The following is a 14,708-nucleotide window of genomic DNA, read 5'->3' on the forward strand; positions in this document are numbered from 1 at the left end:
AAATAAAGCCACATAGGATGCAGGATATATGATGCACATGATAGGACACAGTTACAGTGATGCTACAGAGTCAACCCTTCATTGTGATGCTGAATTACTGTATTCTTCCTTTTCGTCTCTCTCACAACTCTCCTCTTCATCCTCCTCTCTGCTCCAGGAAACAGGACACAGTCAACTTCCAGCTTCTGTTTCTTTTGCTTCCAAGTGGAAGTATGTGGGAAGCACTGTTTGTGTGTGTTTGTGTGTGTGTGCGTGTGTGTGTGTGTGTGTGTGTGCATTTAAGTTCTGGAAAATTGGACCTCCTGACCCCTGCATGCTCCCTTCTTTCTCACGTTGAAGAAGTAAACTGTTTATATCATCAACCCCAAAACAGTGACACAAGCACATCCACACACGGCCTCACACACACACACACACACACACACACACACACACACACACACGTGTGACTCAGATACACCTGGATATCATATTTTTTATAAAGCACAGTTTCATTTTTCGAAAGAACTTCACTGTGTCCATGCTCCGGATCAGTGGATTCAGATGGCAGGCGGCTGAGTGATCATGAATCAATACAAAGGGAGACAAGCTGCTGATGATAAAGATTAGAACACGCAGCAGTGTGCCAACTCATTTCAACACTTTTTTCAAAGAGTCTTTATCTGTAAGTCACTATCTCTGGCCCCAAGCAGACCGAACACAAAGAAAATAGATTTTTAGCTTTGGACACTGTTGGCAGCTGTCGGCTGACATTTAAACCACGTATGAGACCAAATAGATTTAATTCAGACTTGCTCGTCCTACTCCATCTTTCCTGTCCCTTTTCAATGTGTTTTCTGTGATAAAGCTCAGATGCCTTCGTCTACCATCTCATTAGCTTGCTTGTTAGTCTCTAAACTGTTTGTGTACTTTGGGCTTTAATGATATCAATCTCACCCACTCAGAAGCAGACTTAATGAGGGTAGCATTCGCTGTGGTTGACTGGTTGAAGTACATGCCAGGAATTCACAGTTTCACTCAGGAAGCACGAAACATATTTCACAAGAGGAGACATTTTCACAAATGTGGGTATTTTTTGCATATTTTATTCCAAACATCTTCAACAGTACACAACAAGCACAGCAGCACTAACAAAACAATCTAATAACAGTATTTACAGGAGAGGCCCCACAGTGAGGGAGAAGACAAGTCGTGGGCCAGCAGACTGCTCCTTCCTTTCTCAGACACTTTCTGAAATCTTCCTTTTAAAACACACACACACACACACACATATACACACAGTAAACACACACATATATACACAATATAAGCAAACACTAGCTGGAATGTAAACTGGAGGACTCTGACTCCGTGGTCGTGGAGACCCCTGGGCGTCTTCGCGGTAAAATCTTCAAACTGGAGGCTCGGCTCAGAGTGAGGGCTCTACGGGCCGAACTTTTGAACCCGGCCCCCAGGAAGGCGTACAGCAGCGGGTTCAGGCAGCAGTGTGCAAATGCCATGGGCTCAGCCACCGCCAGCCACACGCCCAGGACGGCCTCCAGCCTGCAGCCGCGGGGCAGGACCTCCAGGCGCAGCAGGGTGTCCAAAGAGATGCCCACTCCGTAGGGCAGCCAGCACACGAAGAAGCAGAGAACCAACGCGATGGTAGTCCTGACCGCTCGCCGCTTCTGCCTCTGGCCCCCGAGCGGGCCTCGCGTCAGCCTGGTGACAATGACGCAGTAGCACACCAGGAGGACCAGGCCTGGGATCACCAGACCCACCAGGACCAGCTGGAGGTTGAAGACTGCGACCCAGAGAGGACCGTTGTCGGCTGGGTAGAATCGCTGGCACAGAGTGGCCCCTTCGCCTCCCTCCTGAGTCCGGGCAAATATCAAGTCAGGCACTGCCAGGAGGCCAGCAGGCAACCAGGCACCTGCAGGGAGAGAGGAAGACAAAAGAAAGTAAGGGACTGTGGGAGTAAGAAAGAAGAAGAGAAGAGTTTCAAAAGGCAAAAAGAAAGCATCAACTGAGCAAACCAGTCTTTCAACACTCACCCACATAAACCAGTCTGTGTGCCAGCAGCTGCCTCAGCCCACCGGTGTTGGTGTCCGTGGCTCGGACCACTGCCAGGTAGCGGTCCAGGCTGATGAACGCTAGGATGAGCACGCTGCCGTACAAGTTGACCGTGTAGATAACGTGCACGCCGATGCAGGCGGCCGCTCCGAAGCGCCAGTCGGACAGGGCTGAGTCCACGGCCCAGAAGGGCAGCGCCAGGACAAAGAGGAGGTCAGCAGCCGAGAGGTGGAGGCGATACCGGTCCGTGAGGCTGCACTTTGATCTGTAGATGAAGGCAGGGGAGGAAACCACTAAGCCCATTTCTCATCGGTTTCTTGTCAAGAGGTTCACCGTAACAACCACCAACCCTCTCACCTGCGTTGGCAGCCCAGCACTATGACGACTAGGCCGTTTCCGGTGATGCCGAGGGTGAAGATGAGGGCGTAGACCACAGGCAGGAAGACCTGCTGAAGGTTAGCAGTCATCCCATTCTCCACGTCACAGGGCTCCTCCAGATCCCCGGCCAGGTCACCGGAACCAGAACCCGAGCCTGTGTCATTGAAGTCGTAGTCGAAGAAGATATGCTGGAGAGATGAGGATGATGATTAAGGGCAGGAAGAAGAGGAAAAAGCAACAGGAGATCCCAAACACAGACTTGTGATTGAACATAAAAGCTCCCACGTTTGACTAAACATCGTTGACAACCTTACCTCATAGTAAGACATGACGGAGGCAGCCCCTCTCCTTTCTGAACAGAATGAAGTTTCTGTCTACTGGGGATTTATAGCTGCGTTCATGCCCCTCCCCTAAACACTAACACATGTGTTCCTGCTGAAACATTTTTCCTGTTTTCGAGGTGTCAGGTGCCGATAGTGGTTCTATCACAGGATACCGTGTTGTGTGTGTGTGTGTGCACTGCTTCAATTGTTTTGGCCCCCGAGACCTCTGGTTCGTGATGATCAGGACCTATTGGCAGTAGGGGAATCAGACAATGTGTGTGTGTGTGTGTCTCTCTCAAACCTTCATGCTCTGTTTAAATCGGGACAAGCAGCAGGGAGTTTCAGCTCTCACCAGAGTGTGGGAATACTTTGCGTCACTGTCTTATGTGATGCATCAACATGTATGAGAGGGAGACGCACAGAGAAGGATTGTGGCATTCTGCAAGTGAATGTGAGCTGATTATCAGCTGTGTTCTGGTAACGCTTGTAAGACTTCCTCTGATCTTTCACTGTCAATGAACCTTGAGTGTGTGTTTGTGCTACTAGCGCGACACCTTTCTGAGAGCAAAACAACAATGTTTCAACACTAATGTGTCTCCTACTATGGAGACTGGAGTGTTAACCTGGACTTTTAGTGTTGGCTGTAATCATTTATAAATTTAAAAAAAGCTATTTTAAAAGAATGATTTAAGATGCCATATAAAACTCAAATAAAAAAGGAATTCAAGTTGACAATATTTCTATTTCCTCATTCTGTCTTTAGATGAATGAAATATAACACAATTTTAATGAAATAGCAAAAACTATTTTTTTATATTTAATATAAGGCATCTGTATCTCCTGATACATTAATCCCATAAATAACCCCCCCCCCCCAAAAAAAGACTGTTAACGCCTCCAGACCCAGCTCTCAGTCCCTTATCTCTTGCTCATTTTCCCCACCCTTCCTCCACATTCACTGGTATCAGCACAAACATCTTGAAAATAACATTGCTGTGTAAAAAGACCTACGTCTTCCTGGTTTGATCCCGATAGCTTGGTGAACAGGGGCCTGCACTGATTGTGTTAATTTGGGATTATGCTGCTGAATACTGATCTTGTTTTAAAGCAGACTTTGAGCTCTCAGGAAACACACAGGTGTACATCGTTATATTACTTAAAGGCTGCGTTCCATCTAGATGTACCAGGTGCAGCACCCTAGTTATCAAGCATGCACTGGGAAACTAAATGGTCGTTAAAGTTATTAATTACACCTGTGCTTTTCTCTTCCTACAAGTCCTCTGTAAACAAAAAAGGCACACTAAAAAGCACAGGGCTAATATAGTGTAACCGGTGGCGCCACCATGTGGGCTTCTACCGAAAGTCTCCAACACTGCCCAACCAACCAATCCCTTCCCCGTGTTTACAGAACATGGCTACTATCCACAAATTGCCACCATGAGATATTTATTAATTTAATATTCACGGTAAACAGAGCAGGGATACACTGTGTCCCAAATTCATAGTACCTAATAAATATATACAATATGATCGCTATACTTTATGCAGTTATAAGAAAATGTTTAAATCAACGTTCCTTACTAAGAGGAAACTATGCAACTGCGCACTGTCGGAAATCAAACTGCATTGTGGGACAACAGCACACACAAAAACATGGTATCCTTAACGTCGTCAGTTCTCTAGTATAAACCCTGCATAGCATTAGTATGCCGTGAGGACAGCGCGCTATGCAGTTCTATTAGTGATGGAAATATAAAATCTGTGTATCCAGCGATACGGTAAAAAACAGCATTAAAAAAACGAATTTATTCACAATCGTCCTGTTGAATTCAACTTCAAATAAATACTATTTCGAAATTCAAGAAAAACAAATAAATAACATGCAAGTAAGTGAAACTGCAGCAGTACTTTGCCAATAAACCCGTGAGTATGCCTCCAGGTAATGCTTATGATGATAGCTGAACAAAAAGCATGAGTAAACGCTACGTCAGAGCTCGAATACTTGACTGAATAATGTAAGTAGCTTAAAAACAAGAGGCGGAGTCCCCTCGCTAGCGTGTTTCTCTGACGATCATGCTGCTGTTGCCACGCAGCTGGGCAAGCAAGTCTCTGAATCCGCCCGTCGTAGTCTTCTTCTTCTTTGGTGCTTTCTGCTCGGGCGGGACCTCCCTTGGCTTGGTGGTTTCCATGGTGACCGTGGAGGGAATCAACTCAAGAGTCGGATTCGTGTCCGACTCATCGTTGACTTCTTGATCGCTGCGACCCTCAAAACCAGCAGAGCCACTGGGACCGCTGGCCGGGCTACTGCTGACGCGTTGGCCGCGATTGTTGCTGAGGAGACGCTGCTGCTTAGCGACGCGACGACCCTGAGAACCGTCTCTCGTCCTCTTCCTCCTGCTCTTCTTTTTCACCGGCACCCTGACACGCCGTCTAAGGTTCCTGAGACAAAAACAGCGCACATTCAAGTCGTTTTTTCATGCGAACAGGCTTCCTAGCTTTTCTACGGTAGCGCGTTGGGAGTACAGACGAGTTACCTCTGAAGGAAAGCGTGCGGCCTGGAGCAGGCTGGTGAGTCTCCACCACACCGTGCAGGTCGATTAGCACCATTGTTGACCGCGAGTCTTTTCTTAACCAGCTGTACACGGATCAAAAGCTTCCTGACGAAACAGAGAGGTGCCGTTATAATGAGCTGACAGCATATGGGTCTGCATGTTTACTGGAGTTCCACGTTAAAGCCAGTAAGCCAGTAACCCACACGAGCGGCCTTACCCTCTCGCATTAGGCAGCCTCCTCGGTCTCCAGCTCTTGATGAGGACCCACTGGTCACATGTCAGGGACTTGGGATCTGAAGAACAAACCAGAGCGAGACGTTAAACATGTAAAAACTGAACCGCCGAATGGCGTATGTGTTGCGCTTTCAAGCGATTGTTGCCATTACCGCAATGCAGAACCGAACTGAACACATGTACACCTGTGTACACACATGGAATTTGACTCCGGTTTACTTTACTTATACATGAGAACTGGATCTTTGGATAAAGCGTGCCAGGAGGGAGGAAATGGGCTTTTTGTACTTTGTGTGCGCTCACCTCTTTAATACAACTATGTTGCATCAGATCTTATTTACAATACATGCATCTTCTTTTGTGTACTAGTATTTGACGTGGCAATGACCCACATTCATTGTTTGTCTCATGTTGCTGGAACAAGGAATGAGTGAGCACTCACCGTTGTCTAAGAGTTTGCTTTTAATCGGTGCCTTCATCTTTTTGGCCTTCTGGTAGAGAGTCTTACAGGCGGAGCACAAGCCCTGTGGAGGCCTCAGTTTCTTCGGAGAGACACTGTTATGTAGGACGGAAGGACCAGAGGCTATGCTGCTGGTGACAGAGACACAGTCTTCATCTGAATCGTCGACTCCTTCGTCCGTCACCTCTACAAACTTTACTTCATCCTCCTCTGCGACACGCCTGGCCTGAAGTGTGCTGTTGATGACGTCGATGATGTCCCGGTCCTCCTCCTCCTTGTCTGTATTGACGAGGTTGTCATCAGCTTCGGCCTCCCTCAGTCCTGTCCTCTGTCTCTTACCCCTCCACCTGCGCTGGATAACTTCTTCATTTGGACTGGGACTTCTCTGGGGACTCCTCTTGGAAGCCTTTGGTGGTCTGGAGGAGCGTCTGGGATACATAGGTAATTTCCACTTCACACAATACTCAAACGACCTGTAACAGAGGGTGATAAAGCACCGATCAAGTGTAATACATTGGTGTGTCATCACTAATCTGCACAGCTTTATCTTATTTCACAATTGAACTGAGGTCTCAGGGCTGAAAACACTTTAAAAAGTTCTCTTGTGGTCTCACCTATAATATTCAATTCTTATGGACGTTGAATGAATGAATGACTCCAAGCCATCCGCCTCATACTCGCAGTTAGCCGCCGGCCTACAGAGACAACAAACCACTTTAATGGCCGACAATCTAAACAGTGGAAGGGAAAGAAAATATAGCACAATAATAAAAAAACAACTTTGAAATTGTTCCTGTTCCGGCTTCATCTCAATTGTCATTTAATTCACAAATGTGCCTCAAGGGGCTTTACAATGTGAACAGCTTGTTTTGTAACACATCTTTGGCTCCATCGCAGCTGTTGCTTTCACTGCAGACGTTGCACTGAACTTGACCAGGAGCACAAAGGATCTGTGGACTGTTCATCCCACTCTCGGATCACATGAACTAAACTGGTTATTTTGCCTTGAGCGCCCAGGAGAGCAAGTAAAGTATGCCGAAGCACTATTTCCCCCATAGATTCCCATGAAACTGTGTTTTTAAACATGGAACAAGACCTCAACAGCAGGTAACGTTAATGATGGAGAGCCCGCGTCACGACGCCGACTCGAACATGTCGACAATGCAAACAATACTACTGTCCTTTAGCTATATTTTAGTATCTTAGCTAGCTGAGCTAATCATACTGACACCGTAAACAACGCTGAAGGCTACCAGGGACGACATCAGCACTGACACAGCTATGACTTTAACACTTACTGATTCTCAGATGATTCACTATTTGAGTGATTTGACATGTTCAAACTATTTTACCGGCAGCTAACGCTACAACTAGAAAATAGCGAGGCGCTTACTTGTTAACATACTGGCTCGTGACTTATTGAGCTCGCGGACTTGGTCGGTCGATTTGTTGCGCTCGAGGAGGACCTACTTAAAGATGCGCGCGCCGGAAGAGGGAACGGAACTTGTTCTTCTTCTCTGGTGTTTATTGGCGACTGGCAAACCAGCTCAAAGGGGCATTGCTGCCATCTACTTGGCTAGAGCGTGGAGCAGCAGACTGGCGGGAAAATACATGAAAAATAAATAATTAAATACATTATTTTTGTTATTCCTGTGGCTCTTGTTGCATAGAGAGATATTTCTGATACAATAACCGAATTAACTAATTTTACTGTAAAATCCAACACATTGTTGGTAAATATATACTCCTGATGGTCTCCTGTGTGTGTGTGTGTGTGTGTGTGTGTGTGTGTGTGTGTGTGTGTGTGTGTGTGTGTGTGTGTGTGTATGTATGTGTGTGTATGTGTTTGTGTGTGCTTCATAACTTGTACTAGCATGAACTGGGGCCCTTCGTAACTACCTTATGCCACACTGCTGAGGAGCACATTGACTATTTCGTTTTGACAAAATAGGACAAACTCGTATAATAATGCAGGACAAAGTTGATGTTGTAGCTGACTTAAATTGTGCAAGTGCTCAAAATGACAGTCGTTGGAAGCTAATCCACAGCCTCCAACCGCTGCCACGACATGTTTTGACAAACTCAATCAGAAATCTTGAGAAACAGGCTTGATTGGCATAGGTATCGTATACTTCCTGACTTATATAAGTTTCAGGAACTGCATCACGTCTCAAGTGAGCCACTTTTTGCGATGGGGTTATTGTCTTTCCAGGCAAAGGGGTTTAAACTGTACAGTGGGATACTTGATATACTTTCTTGTCACTTTTTTACTTGTGTTAATTAAGATTGTACCAATGTAATTACTATTAATTTCACGCATAGATATAAGGCTTTTGAATGAATTTTAAAGGACATTCCCGTTTACTGCCAGAAGTGGAGAACAATGCTTATTGCAGTACAAACACTGTCTGGGAAAACACTGCTGTTCAAAGAGATCAAAACGTCAGCAACACTTGCAGTATAAAGAACAACTTTATTGTCCAATCGTGTTCATCCTTGACATGTAGCCACATGACCATATACCCAGCCCATCTGTGTGGGTGTGCCTGAAATCCTACTCTTCATCAAAACACTGCCATTTCGTCCAATGAACTTTTCCCCAGGCGTAGTGTCGGTTGTGATTGCATGCTTTCTTCTATGTATACTGGTAGCAATACATTCCATTACACAGTAACAAAATCACTGAAAGCCCCATATCAATTACCTCCAACTGCCAGCTCTTGAGGACTGTAATTGTCGCTCTTGTACATTGAACACACACGACTCTGCTAATTCACAGTGGGATTTCAGCAACCCAGATAAAGGATCCTGAAGGGCGGGAGCAGTTTACACAAGCGTTCAAAGCACGGGGGAACGGCCGTTTTCCTACATTGCCTCACATTTACCTTTGTGTTGCTGTCAGTGAGTTGCAGACACCGAGGAAAGAGAACAATGTGGAAAGCAGCAGTGGCTGTGCTCCTGCTGCTAAACATGGATATGCAGATGAGCGATGCTGTAGATAAGACGAGGGGGTCCGTGGCAGAAAACCCCAGGCCGGAGAAGAAAGTGAATGCAAGAGAGGCTGAAGCCGCCAACACAATTCCTGCAAGTGACACTGGTTCCGCAGGGTTCCTGGGCAAGCTGCTGGTGGTTCCCATGGATGGGAGTCACTGGGTGGGTGTAAAGGCAGTTGCCCAAGAAATGGGTCGCCGTGGACACAGAGTCACTGTGGTGATTCCAGAGATCAGCATACGGATGGGTCCAGGGAAACACTACGACACTGTGACCTTTCCTGTTCCTTATGACAAGGATTATATTGATTCTGTCTTGTCCTCACACAAGGACACGATACAGAAATCTGCACAGTCTTTCACGGAGAAGATAAGGACGAAATACTCACAAATAAAGAGAATTACAGGTTTCATCCAGACCACGGCAGAGAGCCTACTGTTCAATGACAGTCTGATCTCACATCTGGCACAGCAGGTGAGTGCAAATACAAAGGTTTAACACAACATCAGGAGGTAAAATCTTATAAAAAATGAAATACAATAACCTCACTTAATGCGACATTTGTTTAGACTTTGTCTACTTCTCTTTAACTACCTTTGGGTCTGTTGCTTTGTTGGATATAAAGTGTTAGTGTCATTATGTACAACATCTGTAACTGTTAAAGTTGGGACAGTGGTAGAAGAAGTATTCACATTCTTTACCTATGTGAAAGTAAAAATACAGAAAAACAGAAAACTATTTATACTATTTAAAATTATTTAAAGAGTCAAAAGTGCAGAAAGTAAAATGTCCCCTGTTACTGACATATTATATAATATATATATATATATGTATGTCATGACTGGTAATACTGATGCATCCATGTTTAATAAGCATGTACTGTTCTAGCTGGTTGAGCTTAACTCATTTACATACAGTTAGGTATTATAGTCCACTGGTTCCCAAACTAGGGGTAAGGACCTTTGTAAAGGGCCACAAGATAAATCTGAGGGGTCATGTGATGATTAATGGAGGAGGAAATGTACATTTTGGGGACATTATACCCTCATGGCCCTCAAACAGTTATTTGAATGAAACCAAGACGTTTATGGGGAAAATGACACAAACCATTTACATCTGAAACATGACAAGGAGCCGCAACTGGACGCTACTTTTTTAAGGTCACAGCCAAAAAGGTTACAAACTACTGGTTTAGTACATTCTAAATTTACCATACTGTAAAATCTTAATCTGCAGCGTAACGATAGCTGTCAGATAAATATTCCTCTGTAGAGGTCAAGTAAAGCAAAAAAAGCTGTGTCATCAGCATGACTCCACTGTTCTGTAGAGAAGTGTATGGCGTAGAAGCAAATGTGCTTTATTAGTGTACACTGTTAAAAATTCACTCCTTTCTCCTGTGTTTCCTTTGCGCCGCTTCAGAACTTTGACGCCGTCCTTACAGACCCCATGGTTCCCACAGGCTCATTACTAGCTCGGAAATTAGGTGAGTTCTGCCACACTTGGATTGCTTGTGCTCTTACATGTCTGCACATTTTCTCACCGGTCACATATAAAATCGTTTTCAGGTCTCCCCACTATAAATTTGCTGCGGGGAATTCCATGTTCCTTGGATATGAAGTCTGCAGGCTGCCCCTCCCCGCCTTCATATGTGCCCCGCTTCTTCACCGGATACACAGATAAAATGAACTTCAAGGAGAGAGCCGTCAACTCTTTGGTGAGCAATTACTGTCGGATGTGCACGGACAGGTGCGTGTGTGACGTTTGGCCATGTTGTGAAATGAACTCTTCTCCGGTTTATTAGGCAAAACACAGATAGATTCTGTGCAGACCAAACTACTTTGTATTCCTAATTTATTCTCTATTTGTCACATAATTCTACGGAAATATTCTGGTATTTTCAAAACGTTTGCAGTGGAACGCCTTGCCTCAAGTAACATATCACTATCAATCGCAGTATGGCAATAAAGAAAAAAAACAACTTTGGGTCCATCTCCCTATACTTTACAGTACATTTAAAGTAATTTAGCTCAAAATGACACAGTTAAACTTGGACTGCATGATCACATAAACATACTTTGTACATTTGTTTATTGCTGTGTGATGCCTCTGACCTACAGGTGGCTTTACTGGAGCCGCTGCTATGCCGACTGATGTACTGGTACTTTGATGAAATAGCTTATCGGTTCCTGGGGGAGGAGGTTGGTGTAGCTGAAGTGCTGTCAGACTCTGCTATCTGGCTGCTGAGGTAACATGTACAAAGGTTATATATTGACATTTGGGAGAAGAATACACACTGACCTAGATTGTTCAATGTAGAAGTACTCACACACGCATATACTCATACCCTAATAAACAAGGGAGGAATGCCACTAAACCACACTAAAATAAAACACATCTTACATTGAGTCCCACATACAGATAAATATTGGGATACTGTGTTTTAAACAGGGTGGACTTCACACTGGAGTACCCACGCCCGCTCATGCCTAATATGATACTAGTTGGTGGAATCAACTGCAACTTGAAAAATCCTCTGCCTGAGGTAAGGCCCGTGTGTTTTTGATTGCAAATAAGTTTTTTTTTATTCCACATTTGAATTTTCTTTATTTCCTCTGCACTTCATCTGACTTATATTAATGCAGGGAGACACAGAGATACTAGATCGAGAAAGAGAGAGCAATGCCCGACCCTAGTGAATGTTTATGCAAGTTTATGCTCTTAGATGCTTGTTTGAGGAAGGTAGATGCACTTATGACTTCTGGTGACTAGTAGTTCTCTCGAAAACCGATGTTGAATACACTTATTGTAAGTCGCTTTGGATAAAAGCGTCTGCTAAATGAATGTAATGTAATGTAGTGTGTGTGTGTGTGTGTGTGTGTGTGTGTGTGTGTGTGTTTGCAGGATTTGGAGTCCTGGGTGTCAGGAGAACATGGGTTTGTAGTGTTCACTCTGGGCATCATGGTGTCAGATCTGCCAGAAGAGACAACCTCCGTCTTCCTAGAAGCCTTCAGACAGATTCCGCAGAAGGTACAGGAATATACAGTGGGTACGGAAAGTATTCAGACCCCTTTGAATTTTTCACTCTTTGTTTCATTGCAGCCATTTGCTAAAATCAAAAAAGTTCATTTTATTTCTCATTAATGTACACTCAGCACCCCATCTTGACAGAAAAAAACAGAAATGTAGAAATTTTTGCAAATTTATTAAAAAAGAAAAACTGAAATATCACATGGTCATAAGTATTCAGACCCTTTGCTCAGTATTGAGTAGAAGCACCCTTTTGAGCTAGTACAGCCATGAGTCTTCTTGGGAATGATGCAACAAGTTTTTCACACCTGGATTTGGGGATCCTCTGCCATTCTTCCTTGCAGATCCTCTCCAGTTCCGTCAGGTTGGATGGTGAACGTTGGTGGACAGCCATTTTCAGGTCTCTCCAGAGATGCTCAATTGGGTTTAGGTCAGGGCTCTGGCTGGGCCAGTCAAGAATGGTCACAGAGTTGTTCCGAAGCCACTCCTTTGTTATTTTAGCTGTGTGCTTAGGGTCATTGTCTTGTTGGAAGGTGAACCTTCGGCCCAGTCTGAGGTCCAGAGCACTCTGGAAGAGGTTTTCTTCCAGGATATCTCTGTACTTGACCGCATTCATCTTTCCTTCAATTGCAACCAGTCGTCCTGTCCCTGCAGCTGAAAAACACCCCCATAGCATGATGCTGCCACCGCCATGTTTCACTGTTGGGATTGTATTGGGCAGGTGATGAGCAGTGCCTGGTTTTCTCCACACATACCGCTTAGAATTAATGCCAAAAAGTTCAATCTTGGTCTCATCAGACCAGAGAATCTTATTTCTCATAGTCTGGGAGTCCTTCATGTGTTTTTTGGCAAACTCTATGCAGGCTTTCATATGTCTTGCACTGAGGACAGACTTCCGTCGGGCCACTCTGCCATAAAGCCCCGACTGGTGGAGGGCTGCAGTGATAGTTGACTTTGTGGAACTTTCTCCCATCTCCCTACTGCATCTCTGGAGCTCAGCCACAGTGATCTTTGGGTTCTTCTTTACCTCTCTTACCAAGGCTCTTCTTCCACGATTGCTCAGTTTGGCTGGACGGCCAGGTCTAGGAAGAGTTCTGGTCGTCCCAAACTTCTTCCATTTAAGGATTATGGAGGCCACTGTGCTCTTAGGAACCTTGAGTGCTGCAGAAATTATTTTGTAACCTTGGCCAGATCTGTGCCTTGCCACAATTCTGTCTCTGAACTCCTTGGGCAGTTCCTTCGACCTCATGATTCTCATTTGCTCTGACATGCACTGTGAGCTGTAAGGTCTTATATAGACAGGTGTGTGCCTTTCCTAATCAAGTCCAATCAGTTTAATTAAACACAGCTGGACTCCAATGAATGAGTAGAACCATCTCAAGGAGGATCAGAAGAAATGGACAGTATGTGAGTTAAATATGAGTGTCACAGCAAAGGGTCTGAATACTTATGACCATGTGATATTTCAGTTTTTCTTTTTTAATAAATTTGCAAAAATTTCTACATTTCTGTTTTTTTCTGTCAAGATGGGGTGCTGAGTGTACATTAATGAGAAATAAAATGAACTTTTTTGATTTTAGAAAATGGCTGCAATGAAACAAAGAGTGAACAATTTAAAGGGGTCTGAATACTTTCCGTACCCACTGTATATGAACATACAAAAAAAATCAATTTTTGAATTGTACATCAATACAATAATCAAAAAGCAACAAATGACACATAGCGTCTTTTGAAAGGTAATATGGAGGTATACTGGGAAGGTTCCTGACAGTGTCCCAGAGAATGTGAAGTTGATGAACTGGGTACCTCAGAATGACCTGCTAGGTCTGTAAATCCACTGAAACACATCCTGAAATGACTCGATGAGGCGACATACACACCGTAGCATCTGACATGTTTGTGCGTGTTGTCTGTTAGCACATTCTGGAGCCCGGGCCTTCATCACTCACGCCGGCTCGCACGGTCTCTTCGAGGGGCTGTGTCATGCTGTTCCCATGGTGATGGTGCCAATTGGGGGGGACCAGCCTGACAACGCGGAGAGGTTGGCGAGCAGAGAAGCCGGAGTGGTGTTGGATATTACTTCGATCACCACAGAAAGCCTTCTTCAGGGACTGAATGCGGTCATCAATGACACCAGGTGAGGGGGTCTTATCTCATTAAAAAACAAGTTCCTTAAATCTTTGTGCTGAGGATGGGACAAGTATAAAAGATTCGGAATCTGCTTTTCGGACTACTTCACTTCAAATGTTGTATTCTCAAACGCTTGCCATCAATTTGTTTGTATCCAGGTACAAAGAGAACATGCAGAAGCTGGCGGCTCTCCATAAAGACCGGCCAGTTGACCCACTCGACCTTTCAGTGTACTGGACAGAATATGTGATGCGGCACAAAGGCGCAAAACATCTCAAATCTGCCGTCCATGACCTCCACTGGCTGCAGTACTTCTGCCTGGATGTAATAGCACTACTGGCTACTGTAGTGCTGGTTTTTGTAATACTGTCAGTAAAATGCTTGAAATTAGTCTTTAGGAAACTGAGCAGGAAGAGGAAGCAGGAGTGACCCGGTGCTACATTTGAACCTTCGTCTCAGCAATAACACTGTATGTCAAGTGAGATTAAAAACCAATCGTTGTCGTTAAAATATGAATGCAAAGTTAAGTCGGTTGTGGTTTAAAGATGTGAAAGGGTGTAC

General features: G+C 44.6%; 3 protein-coding genes across 4 annotated transcripts; 1 reads left to right on the forward strand and 2 right to left on the reverse strand.

The window, feature by feature from the left end:
* Nucleotides 1–1,063: 1,063 nt before the first annotated feature.
* LOC142956467 (C-X-C chemokine receptor type 4-like) lies at nucleotides 1,064–2,776 on the reverse strand. The gene is made up of 4 exons (XM_076098076.1): nucleotides 2,745–2,776; nucleotides 2,410–2,618; nucleotides 2,034–2,317; nucleotides 1,064–1,912 (listed from the first exon to the last, which is right to left on the reverse strand). The coding sequence occupies exons 1-4, from the start codon at nucleotides 2,757–2,759 to the stop codon at nucleotides 1,317–1,319; spliced, it is 1,104 nt and encodes a 367-aa protein (XP_075954191.1). The 5' UTR covers nucleotides 2,760–2,776; the 3' UTR covers nucleotides 1,064–1,316.
* Nucleotides 2,633–14,576, forward strand: LOC142956465 (UDP-glucuronosyltransferase 1A1-like). Its single transcript, XM_076098073.1, has 10 exons — nucleotides 2,633–2,655; nucleotides 8,873–9,464; nucleotides 10,410–10,473; nucleotides 10,556–10,704; nucleotides 11,108–11,235; nucleotides 11,439–11,532; nucleotides 11,892–12,017; nucleotides 13,754–13,841; nucleotides 13,935–14,154; nucleotides 14,306–14,576. The coding sequence occupies exons 1-10, from the start codon at nucleotides 2,633–2,635 to the stop codon at nucleotides 14,574–14,576; spliced, it is 1,755 nt and encodes a 584-aa protein (XP_075954188.1).
* On the reverse strand, nucleotides 4,207–7,461 carry LOC142956466 (uncharacterized). Of its 2 annotated transcripts, XM_076098075.1 has the most exons (6): nucleotides 7,393–7,461; nucleotides 6,614–6,694; nucleotides 5,982–6,472; nucleotides 5,523–5,598; nucleotides 5,288–5,410; nucleotides 4,207–5,192 (listed from the first exon to the last, which is right to left on the reverse strand). In XM_076098075.1, the coding sequence occupies exons 3-6, from the start codon at nucleotides 6,436–6,438 to the stop codon at nucleotides 4,805–4,807; spliced, it is 1,044 nt and encodes a 347-aa protein (XP_075954190.1). In that variant the 5' UTR covers nucleotides 6,439–6,472; nucleotides 6,614–6,694; nucleotides 7,393–7,461; the 3' UTR covers nucleotides 4,207–4,804. The 2 variants fall into 2 exon arrangements, with proteins under 2 accessions (XP_075954190.1, XP_075954189.1); XM_076098074.1 differs by having other exon boundaries at nucleotides 5,982–6,694.
* Nucleotides 14,577–14,708: the final 132 nt, after the last annotated feature.

The sequence above is a fragment of the Anarhichas minor genome, unplaced genomic scaffold (genome assembly GCF_050575085.1).
Source record: "Anarhichas minor isolate MPS153535 unplaced genomic scaffold, ASM5057508v1 ptg000024l, whole genome shotgun sequence".
Lineage (NCBI taxonomy): Eukaryota > Metazoa > Chordata > Actinopteri > Perciformes > Anarhichadidae > Anarhichas > Anarhichas minor.

What these genes read in the sequence shown, in the direction of transcription:
- LOC142956465 (XM_076098073.1), top strand. Translation starts at nt 2,633, where the DNA reads ATGATGATTAAGGGCAGGAAGAA. An exon ending in TCAGACAGATTCCGCAGAAG is followed by an intron (nt 12,018 to 13,753) that starts GTACAGGAATAT and finishes GTCTTTTGAAAG; the next exon opens with GTAATATGGAGGTATACTGG. An exon ending in GCGGTCATCAATGACACCAG is followed by an intron (nt 14,155 to 14,305) that starts GTGAGGGGGTCT and finishes GTTTGTATCCAG; the next exon opens with GTACAAAGAGAACATGCAGA.
- LOC142956467 (XM_076098076.1), bottom strand. An exon ending in GTGCTGGGCTGCCAACGCAG is followed by an intron (nt 2,318 to 2,409) that starts GTGAGAGGGTTG and finishes CTTCATCTACAG; the next exon opens with ATCAAAGTGCAGCCTCACGG. An exon ending in ACACAGACTGGTTTATGTGG is followed by an intron (nt 1,913 to 2,033) that starts GTGAGTGTTGAA and finishes CTCTCCCTGCAG; the next exon opens with GTGCCTGGTTGCCTGCTGGC.
- LOC142956466 (XM_076098074.1), bottom strand. Translation starts at nt 6,525, where the DNA reads ATGACACACCAATGTATTACACTTGATCGGTGCTTTATCACCCTCTGT. An exon ending in AGGCTGCCTAATGCGAGAGG is followed by an intron (nt 5,411 to 5,522) that starts GTAAGGCCGCTC and finishes CTGTTTCGTCAG; the next exon opens with GAAGCTTTTGATCCGTGTAC. An exon ending in CCGCACGCTTTCCTTCAGAG is followed by an intron (nt 5,193 to 5,287) that starts GTAACTCGTCTG and finishes TTTTTGTCTCAG; the next exon opens with GAACCTTAGACGGCGTGTCA.